We start from the raw sequence: 10,478 nt of genomic DNA on the forward strand, positions 1-10,478 counted from the left end.
AAACCTACTCCCCCGTACAAAGCTATCCATAAATCTGCTTCCCCTATCCCCCCAAGCTCCAAATACGCTTCTTTAATCCCAAATACACATCCTAAGCCCCAAATCCACCCTGTCCCATTGGCCACTCCTCCCTCCCAGCCCCTCACAGAAGCCTGTCCCACCCCAAAAAGCAGACATGTTGGCAGTATGGGGTAGCAGGTTTATTCTCCAGTTTTCTTTCAGAGGAGTAGGGCAGCCATGGTCAGCAAGGGGCTGGAGCAGGAAGGGAACTATCACTGGGCTCAAAAGGTGCAGTTCCCCTCTCCATAGCGCCGGCACTTCATCACCTTCAGGTAGGTCTCCACTTTGTGCAGGTCCTTCTTGAAGCAGGAGAGCAAGCCATAGTTCTGCAGTAGCGCGTCCTCGCTGCGCAGGTGGATGTCAAATTTCTCATACGTGGCTTTGAGGATCTGGGGACCCCGGGGGCCTCGGTCCTGCAGCTCCTGCAAGAGGATTTGGAGGTGCTGGGGGAGGTGCTGGGGGCCTGGGAAGGACATGGGCCACAACAGCCTCCTGCAGTGCCCCAGGCTGGGGCAGAGTGGCTGGGAATGCCCTGAGAGGGCTGGTTGCCAGTGGCTGAACATGAGCCCGGGTGTGCCCAGGTGGGCAAGGAGCCAGTGGCACCTGGCTGGTGTTAGCCATGGTGTGTTCAGCAGGGCCAGGGCAGTAACAGCCCCCTGGCACTGCTGGGGTACCTCCAGTCCCGGGGGCAGTAATGGGGCCCTCGTGGCAAGAGAGACATTGAGGTGCTTGAGCATGTCCAGAGAAGGGAATGGAGCATCAGGAGCAACTGGGAAGGCTCAGACTAGAGAAAAGAAGGGTCTGGGTGGACCTTCTCACTCTCTATAACTCCCTGATGGGAGCGTGGAGTTGAGGGGGGGGTCAGGCTCTGCTCCCAGGGAACAAGTGACAGGACAACAGGACACAACCTCAAGCTGTGCCAGAGGTGTTTCAAGTTGAACATCAGGAAGAATTTCTTTGCAGAAAGGATTGTTAAACATTGGAAGGGACTGCACAGGCAGATGGTGAAGTCACTGTCCCTGGAGGTGTTCAGGGAATGGCTGGACATGGCACTTAGTCCTCTGGTCTGATTGACGAGGCAGTGGTCAGTTTTGGACTTGGTGATCTTAGAGGTCTTTTCCAACCTCAGTGATTCTACAATCTTCCACAGGACTTGTGCCACAGTTCCCACTGAACTTTAAATGAGGTCACGGTTTTCTCCCTCCAGTCTTAAAAAATATTTCAAACATATTTTTGAGTGTATGTGTTTGCAGGAAGAGCGGTGATGCAGGAGTGATGCTACAGCGAGAAGGGAGTGGGCACAGGGCTGCAGGGAGGGAGGAGTGTGTCTTTGGGGTTTTAAAATAAAGAGTAAGTTGCAGGGTTTCTCTGTACCTCCTCCAGTCAAGGAGATAGAACCAGGCAAATAATTCTCTCTTTCCTCCCTCTTTGCCAGAAAACAAAGCTCTAACCCGGACCCAAGCCATGTACATATGGAGCTGAGAGCTGCACTCCTCCTGCCCTGCTGTGGTCACCAGCTACCACAAACAGGTAAGTTTTGGTTAAGGAAAAGGAGCCTTAAATGGGTGAAATATGATTGTTTGGCTGGTTTCTGTGTACTATTCCCTAAAGCCTAAGCCGGAGACTAAAATCATAGAATTGTGAAGTCACAAACTGGTTTGGGTTGGAAGGGACCTTAAAGACCATCTCATTTGAAGCCTCCCTGCCATGGACCAGGAAACTTCCACTAGACCAGGTTGCTCCAAGCCCCCTTTAACCTGGTCTTGAACACTTTCAGGGATGGACAGCCACAGCTTCTCAGGGCAACCTGTCCCATGGCCTCACTACCCTCACAGTAAAGAATTTCTCACCCACACAAAAATCTGGATGTGATACTGATACCTATCCCTCCTTTCTCCTGCTGAAGTGCCAGGACAGAAGTCTCTGTTGACTCTCTGAGTCTGACTTTCATTTTAATGCTGGAAGATGTAAACAGCATTCCAGACTCATTTCCCATAGCTGCAGGTCACAGAGCTCTAGCTACAGGGTGAGTCTGCCAGATAAACTTAATTACAGAATAAACATAACTGAAAAGATGTCCTGGCAGATAATACATTAAAATCATTTAAAGTAACAAAACAAAAATTACGTAAATTATAAAGGGGACTTAGAGCAAAGGTAGAGAGTGACTTTTTACATGGACAGATAGAGACAGGACAAGGGGGAATGGTTTTTACAAAAAGAGGAGAGATTTAGATTAGGTATTAGGAAGAAAATATTCCCTATGAGCATGGTGAGGTCCTGGCACAGGTTGCCCAGAGAAGCTTTGACTGCCCCATGCCTGAAAGTGTTCAAAGTGAAGTTGGACGGGGCTTGGAGCAACTTGGTCTTGTGCAAGGTGTCCTGCCCATGGTGTGGGGTTGGAAGGAGATAAGCTTTAAGGTGCCTTCCAACCCAGACCATTCTGTGAATCTGTGATTAGTTTTTCCTTGAAAAGGATCACCCCACAGCTTTCAGCTCTCTGGATGCTGTATTGGTGTATGAGGGAAACACCGGAGTGCAGGTTTCCATCTGCACACAGATGTTTTTGTAGAATATTGTGAATCATCACAAAACCTGCCACATTTTCAAGTATTTTGCATGGGGATGTAGCAAACATTATTTTGCTGTTAGCACAACAGAATATTTTTTGTTTGGGTTTGGGAAGACTTTGTGTGTGAATTGTTCTGATTCCTGAGCAGTATCCCTTTGCAATGGGTGTTAACATCTGTTCTGTGTTTTCTTATCCTCCCTAGTGATGAAACCCAATGTGCAGTATCAGGATCTCATTATCTAAAGGTAAACAAAGTCCTAAAGATATTACTGATCTTCAGAGCGGAAGGTGGTGAGATATCTCAAGGATCCGTGAGAGCTGAGGGTCCTCTCTGTGGGAGATCTCTATTTAATCTAATTCTATAGTAATGCAACATGCTGCAACTTACCCTCATCAGAGCTTGGATTCCTTCTTCCAGGTCCTTTAGTTTTTCATACACTCTGTCTGAGGTGCCAAAAACCAGATTGTTTGTGAACATCTTGCTTAGGTACTGCACCGGGGTCAGCCAGGACTGGATGAGAATCAGGGAGAACTGAAGAAGCTCCATGTCCTGAAATTAGGATAAGAAAGTGTCAAAGCTGTGCAGGGGAATTTGATAGCAAGTCCTGCTCCCTCTGGAAAACCTGGAGATGCTACCACTCCTACAGCTTCAGCATACACAAAGTTTTCAGGCTGAAGAGCACCACCCAGACCTGTGCAGACAATAGTTTTTCTCATACTTGGGATGGGAATGTGATTTACAGTGTAGCCCAGAAAAGTATTTCTTTCTTTATGCAGGGTTCAAGTAATCAAAAAGGGAGGAGAGGGATGAAGCACTCAAGTGTTCACAAATGAAAACACTCTGTTCCTGCAGTGAAGCACAGCTGAGCTCTTCAGGCAGGTCTGTGCTTGCCCTGAGGGTGAAAAAAAACTTACTGATTTCTGTTGAGCATCATCCTTCTTCACGGGAGCAGGGATGGTTTCCGAGTAACAAAACGCTACCTGGGAATTCTTGTTTGTGTGTCTTTGGTCCTCTGGAATATAGGTGCGTTCCTATGGAGACATCCCAAATACACACAGATCTATTGCCCATGTTCTGGAGGAGACCTCAGACACTTCCCAGGCTGTTCTGAATGGTTACTCTTTGCAAGAAGTAAATTATGAGGTGCCTTTGGATAGGGTTGGCATATTGTGTAGGCACAATAGCTACTGGGCCTAAAGGTCTTCCTAAGCCAAAGTGTTGAGGTAAACAGAAACCACATCTAAATTAGGACAGCTCATGCCAACTCCTGTCAGCAGAAGAAACTAGATAGTTTTAAGCACTCAGACTCTCCCAGGGCCAGAGGTGACCAACACAGGAAAATCTTGTCACATATCTGTGCCATGTCCCAGCTGATCCTGGGCAGCCAAAGTCCTGGGAAGGGGGAAAGAGCAGGATCAGAGTAGGGGGCAGAGGGCTAAGAGGAGGAAACAGGGTCCAGTCTGAGGGGACATAACCTATCCTGTTTTCACCCTCCCTCCTCAGCAAAAGAGAACAAAGGAAACACCAGTAGTTGAAAGGTGTCTGTTACACAGTCCTGAAGCCATCAAACCAAAGCAGAGGAGATGAGCAGTGACCACAGCACTTACAAACTCCTTGTATGTCTCGGCAGCCAGGAGGTGAAGGTGCTGAGCTCTCAGCACAGCGTTGGCAAACAGGCTGGAAAGGGGCACGGTGGGGAAGGTGGCAGCTTGCTGTGGCCACTGCAGTCCCAGAGTGATCACAGCAATGGTGAGAGGAGAGAACCATGACCCTGCAGCAAAGCACAGCAGAAGGTGTTAGCTGTCCTCAGGAAACCGGGTTGAGGAGGGAGTGGCACCTGGGAATTAATTCCCAGTCTCTTCTGTCCATGCTGTCTGAAGGCTTGTCTTCCCTGGTGCCTCTTGGCACCAAGAGTAAGCTTAGCCTTCTCCAAAATTCTTTGAAACCCTTTCACCAAGACCTGCCCCCAACAAGAGCTTGTGCTTCTCCTAGTGTTACCAGCAGTGTATTCCTGCGTGGAGTCATGGCTGCTCCATGAAAACTAGTATGTGTCCTGAAGGTTTTCCCTGATACACTCATGGTTTTCCTTTTCTCATGGGTCCTTGCCCACATGAAAAGAGCATGGTGCACTCTGGTTACGTGAGCAAGCAGGGGATGATGAGTGCCAGGTGAAGGCCTGGGAGCACCTCGCTGTAGCCATGGTTTAGGCTGTACTGCTGATGTGATGCTGTCTGTCTGCCTCACTGGGTGAGAGATGGTGGCATTACCTGCGCTCTGAGTGGCTCTCTGGGATATGACTGCAGAATTTGGTGACCTTTGTCAACCTTAAATGTTTTCAGCCTTCGACATCTGACTCACACTAGTGTCTGTCTGCTGCGAAGACCACAAACTTAATCTTAGACAAATACCCCTTGGAGGAGAAATGCCCTGGAGCCTGTAGGATTTGGGCTATTTGGACTAAAGATTAATTCATGAATTAAAGTCACATTGCAGGGAAAGGTACTCTTTTTCATTGGTTTATGAAGTGCAATAGTTTAAGTTAGGGCTGTCACAGAGTGTGCATATCCCACCACATACCACCCCATCATCATCTCCTCTCACCCTACACACATGGCAGCACTGACAAATCCTTTAAAACTGTAATAAAAAGTACCTGGAGCCATTTCTGCCTGTTGAGTTGCTCAGGTGTTGCTTGACAGCGAATATTTTCTCCTTTCATCTGTCAAGGGGAACTGTTGAGCCACCCTTTATATAGCAGGGAGTCTGTTTAAAATGGATCTGTGTGTCTACGACCACAACAACTGTGCATCTTCTCTGTGCATAAATGCACAGCTGTTCGCAGAGGTGTTGCCTCATTGCAGTAATTTATACACAAATGCACAAGTTGTGAAGGTTGTTTGCCTCATGGTAAAAGTCAGTGTTCAATGATTTTGCCATATCCTGCTGTTTATTGCAAATAGAAGTTTTCTGGTCATTGGAATACCCATCCAAAGTCACATCAATGCTTTTATATGGTAGAATTTGCTTTGTCCACCTGCTTTTTCCTGTCTGGTTCTGCAGCCTTGGCTCACAGTTCACAGGCCTGACTGACCATTTTGGGAGATTTCTGACTTAAAGCAAATGGCAGATTATGCCAGGGGAGGTTCACGTTGGATATGAGGGAAAATGATCTCCTCAAAAGGGTTGTACAGCCCTGGCACAGGCTGTCGTGGGCAGTGGTGGAGTCCCCATTCCTGGAGGGATTCAGAAGCTTTGTGGATGTGGCACCTGGGGACATAGGTTAGTGGTGGGCTTGGCAGTACTGGGGAACAGTTTGACTCGATGACCTCAGGGGCTTTTCCAACCTAAACAATTCTGTGATCCTATGTTTTCCCCTGTATTGTTAGTGGGGATAGAGCTGGATGGATGTTGTCAGATTAATCCTATTTCTTTCAATTTCTACAAAAATATCAAATATTCAGCAAATAGCATTGCTGAGCTGGTTTGCTGTGGGTGTGACAAAGAGCTGTCATGCCTAGGCACTTGTTTGGGTTCCAGCCTACCCACTGCAAATCCAACTGCCAGAGCTCTGGGAAGTTTCTCAGTCTGTGAGAAGATCTGGTTATGAACATCTTCCTGCTCCTAAGCAGACTAAGCAGAGGGTTGCTGTGGAAAGGAAGTAGAAGAGATAGGGAAGAAAAGGTGGGGAAGAGGATCATAAAATAATGGGATAGTTGGGGTTGGAAGAGACCTTAAAGCTCATCTCATTCCAAGCCCCTGCCATGGCACACCTTCCACTAGACCAGGGTGCTCCAAGCCCAGCTCAGCCTGGCCCCACAGCACACCTACACTTGCTTTTGAGCAAAATGAAACAGAACCTCAGATGGGCAACTCCAGGGAAGGGGTCTTGAAGGCCTTTTAGTCCTCATAAGACACTGATTACCCCAAACCACACTGATTTGAACTGACCTTGTGTTTGCCATGCCTCCCACTGTGGGTCCAGTTTCCAAGAGGCAGCGTCATCCCTGGTGCAGCTGGAGCATGGGGTGGAGAGGTGGTTAATAAACATGCTGTGGAGAGCATGATCTGTTCTGAAAGGCCCCTGGGGTGGAGGTGTGGTGGTGTCACAAGGTAAATGTCAGTCCTTGCACAAGTGGGAATGACTATCAGGTATCCCGTCACCCAAGAGCCAGCAACATCTGGCTGTGTTTTTCTAGTCCAGATTATGTTTAAATATATCAATATTTGTCAGAGATGAGCAGAGCAGCAGCACCTCAGCACAACCCACGCCCTGCTGCCTGTGAATGATGAAAATGTACCACTGCAGCACCTTGCACCCATGTTCTACTGCCTCTCGCTGTCACTGGCTGGCTCTCTAGTTCTGTTAGGGAAAGCATGGTTCTAAGTCTACATTTCTTATGTTGTAGCCAAGCATGGAGATGCTGCGATGATCAGCCTGTGCAATTCCTCTGAGCCTTGGGTTGTCCCCAATAATTTCTGGGCATTAAATGAGAAAGAAGCATTGTGCGGAAGGTGATGTGACTGAAGTGTTGGGCTGGGCACACCACTGGCAAAACTGTAGTTGCATAAGCTCTTAAATCTCAACTTAGCATTTTTCTAGATTTCAGACACAGGCATTTGCAACCTAAAGCAGTATCTCTTAAAATCACTTGTCATTTCCGAGTTCCTTTTCTTTATTGAAAGAGAGAAAAACCCCACTTCTCTTCAGCATGTTCACACATCCACCCACCTTGCCCTGAGCATCACCTACTCTAACAAGTTTCACTAAAGAAGTGAAACAATTCTCCTTGCAGGTTTATGTGCTCCCTGATTCCTAGAAACCCCCCATCTTGGGGTGGCTGTGTGGAGAGGACCTTCCTAGCTTATCCTTACCTTCCTATCCCAACCTTCCTAACCTGGACCTTCCTGGGTAAGCACAGCTGGTAAGTCCTGACCAAGGAGCCACTGCCAGCCCACAGCCTGGCTCTGTGCATTGGAAGGCAATGACATGACTGACAGAGGATTGAAATGGCAATTGATACTTCTTCCAGCTCACTGCTCAGAAGGTAAATTCCTTCTGGAAATTATGGATTCTGCTTACTGGAGGTAGGACTGCACAATTTCCCGGAACCCATTTGGAAAGATTTTAGAAACATAAATTCATAGAATGACCAGGATTGAAGGGGACCTTAAAAATTATCTTGTTACAACTCTTTCCACTAGACCGGGTGGCTCCAAGCCCCATCCATTTTGGCCTGGAACACTTCCAAGCAGCAGCTTCTCTGGGAAATCTCTGCCAGGGCCTCACAATGCTCAGAGCCAAGAATTTCTTCCCAATATGGGATCCAACTCAGCCCTCTGTTAGTGTGAAGCCATTCCCCCTTGTCCTGTCAGTGTGAAACCATTCCTCTTTGTTCTGTCACTACACTGCCTTGTAAATAGTCTCTCTCCATCTTTCTTGTAGCCTCTTTTATGCTAAAGAGGTCCAGGACTGCAACTCAGTCTATGCCAAACCAGCAACCCGTGTTCAAGCAGCTCTGATTCCAGTTTCCAACATGTGGAAATGTATTTTACGATAATTTTTTCTGAAAACCCTCCTGTTTTCTGCATCCATAAATGTTGGTTGGAGGTTTTTTTTAGCCTGCTTCCTTACTAAACCAATCTAAACCACACTGTTTTTCTGCTTTACCAGTCAGCCTGGAGGTCTGCTGCTCATGCTCATTTGCCACACGGACCATTACTGCTCTCCCCTGTTTCTGCAATTGTTTTTCCATAATAATTACCCATAAGAAAAATCATATACAGAGAAGTGTGCAAAAGCAGTAAGACTGCTATCTATGAAGTGCAATTTCCATGTGACTGGCTTGGGGCTGCAGCACAGGAACCAGATAAAGGGGTTTCAAATCCCAAGAATAATCCCTACCCATGTTCTGGGGAATGTCATGGTCACTGCCCACGCCTCAGTTTCTCCATTAGTAAAATGATGGTCCTGACACTCATTAGCAACACAGCTGGAAAGCAGGTAATGATTGCATAGATGCAGGTAAATTAAAAATAAATTTCATCTCTTCTGCTGGAAAAAAAGCAAAGTCAGTCAATTTTGCCCCTTTCCAGTGATTTTTTAATAAGTCTTTTAAATTGAAATGCAGCAACAGCAAGTTGTCCAGGAAGAGGCAGCAGCAGGGAATAAAAACAGACTCTGGGAAGAGTAATTCATTCCAAATTTTTTAGTTTCTCTCTCCACCAGTGGATCTGACATTATTATGTGTCTCCCAGCATGAGCTGCCACTCAGGAACCATCAGCCTTAACCCCCCTGGGCTGAATTGCTTGGTCAGTGCCTCTCCAAATGAATGCACTGTCCTTGGGGATGCCAGTGGGGTGGACAGGGAAGGTGGTGAGCTCAAATCCCAGCTCTAGCAGTGCCACAGTCCCATGGAAATGCCCAAAATATCTTCTGCTGGAGGGTTTTCTGTAGAGTGTGGAGAGGAGCCATCCCAAGGCGCACAGTATGAGGAAGACCAGACCCTCTCTGCTCTGGGGATAGACTGTGAGAGGTGGACTTGTCCAGCCTGGAGAAGAGAAGGCTCTGGGGACAACTTAGAGGCCCTTCCAGTGCCTAAAGGGGCTCCAAGAGACCTGGAGAAGCACTTTGGACAAGGGCATGGGGTGACAAGACAAGGGGGAATAGCTTCACACTCACAAAAGGCAGGGTTAGATGGGATACTGGGAAGAAATTCCTGTCTGTCATGGTGGTGAAGCCCTGGCACAGATTCCCCAGAGCAGCTGTGGCTGCCCCATCTCTGCAAGTGTTCCAGGCCAAATGGGATGGGGCTTGAAGTAATTTCCAATAGTGAAAGGTGTCCCTGTCCATGGAAGGGGTGAGGAAGATGATGTTTTTTAAGGTCCCTTCCAACCCAAATCATTCTGTGATTCTATGGCTTAGGGTGTTCAGCACAAGATGCCACAGATGTGCTGATTAATCAGTTTTGGCTTGATCTTGGTGGCTTCCCTTCCAAAAAAGGCACTTTCTACTCCAGTGGTGCTACTGGGGGTGGTCAGCAAATACAGAGACTGCTGGCATGGTTCAACTGCAATTTTATAAGTCTGCAAAAGGGCTTGCTCAGTTTGTAATTTAATTTTGGAAAAGTCATCTTACTGCCTGCCTCAGTTTCCCCATGTATGAAAAGGGGTTTTGAAGAGGAGTGACTTTCAGAACATTCCCCACTGCTTCAGCTCCCAGCTGGCAGAGTTAGGAAAAACCCTTTTCCAAGGATGCTCAAGAGGTGAATTGGACCAGCCCTGAGATGGAAAGTATATTCTGTGACCATGTACCTGATTTCTGTACATTTCTTAACCCATTTACAACAACAAACTCAGAGGTAGTCGTATATTACCCACTTATTAAAATGTACATTTTTTGGGAAAACCCACAAAAGTCAAAGATTTGGTCCTTCAAACTGTGTTCTGGGTAGACTGCTTCTTAGGGCATTAGGGTTGTGACTCCTTTCCTTTTTGTTGTTATGGTTCACTAATGCATCTGGTCTAATATCTCTTTGGTTTTGTGTTCTGATTTTCTTCCTGCTTCCCTGCATCACTGCTTTCAATCTGACTCCATCTCATCAGACAAATTAAATCTGAAATGCTGGAAAATGTTTTCAAGTGAATTAAAAAATTGATTAATTTGGTGTTTCTGCTGCCTCAAGAAAGGCCATATATTCTCCTGATATTATGAGGAAATTGCTTTGAATTTATGAGAAAGCCAAGCTCAAATTATGGTTATTGAATATTTCCATTAGCAAGACTCCCTGCGACTATGACATTTTTCTTCTTCTTTGCTTAGGGAGAAGCTTGAATGAAAACCCTGG

The 10,478-nt window shown here is 46.9% G+C and overlaps 1 protein-coding gene across 1 annotated transcript; it reads right to left on the minus strand.

Moving 5' to 3' along the window:
- Positions 1-204: 204 nt before the first annotated feature.
- On the minus strand, positions 205-8,350 carry LOC135442240 (somatotropin-like). The gene is made up of 5 exons (XM_064701828.1): positions 8,302-8,350; positions 4,241-4,404; positions 3,548-3,664; positions 3,021-3,182; positions 205-482 (listed from the first exon to the last, which is right to left on the minus strand). Exons 1-5 carry the CDS (start codon positions 8,348-8,350, stop codon positions 282-284), a joined length of 693 nt encoding a protein of 230 aa, XP_064557898.1. The 3' UTR covers positions 205-281.
- Between the last annotated feature and the right edge of the window lie 2,128 nt (positions 8,351-10,478).

This window comes from Zonotrichia leucophrys, chromosome 1 (assembly GCF_028769735.1).
Source record: "Zonotrichia leucophrys gambelii isolate GWCS_2022_RI chromosome 1, RI_Zleu_2.0, whole genome shotgun sequence".
Classification (NCBI taxonomy): domain Eukaryota; kingdom Metazoa; phylum Chordata; class Aves; order Passeriformes; family Passerellidae; genus Zonotrichia; species Zonotrichia leucophrys.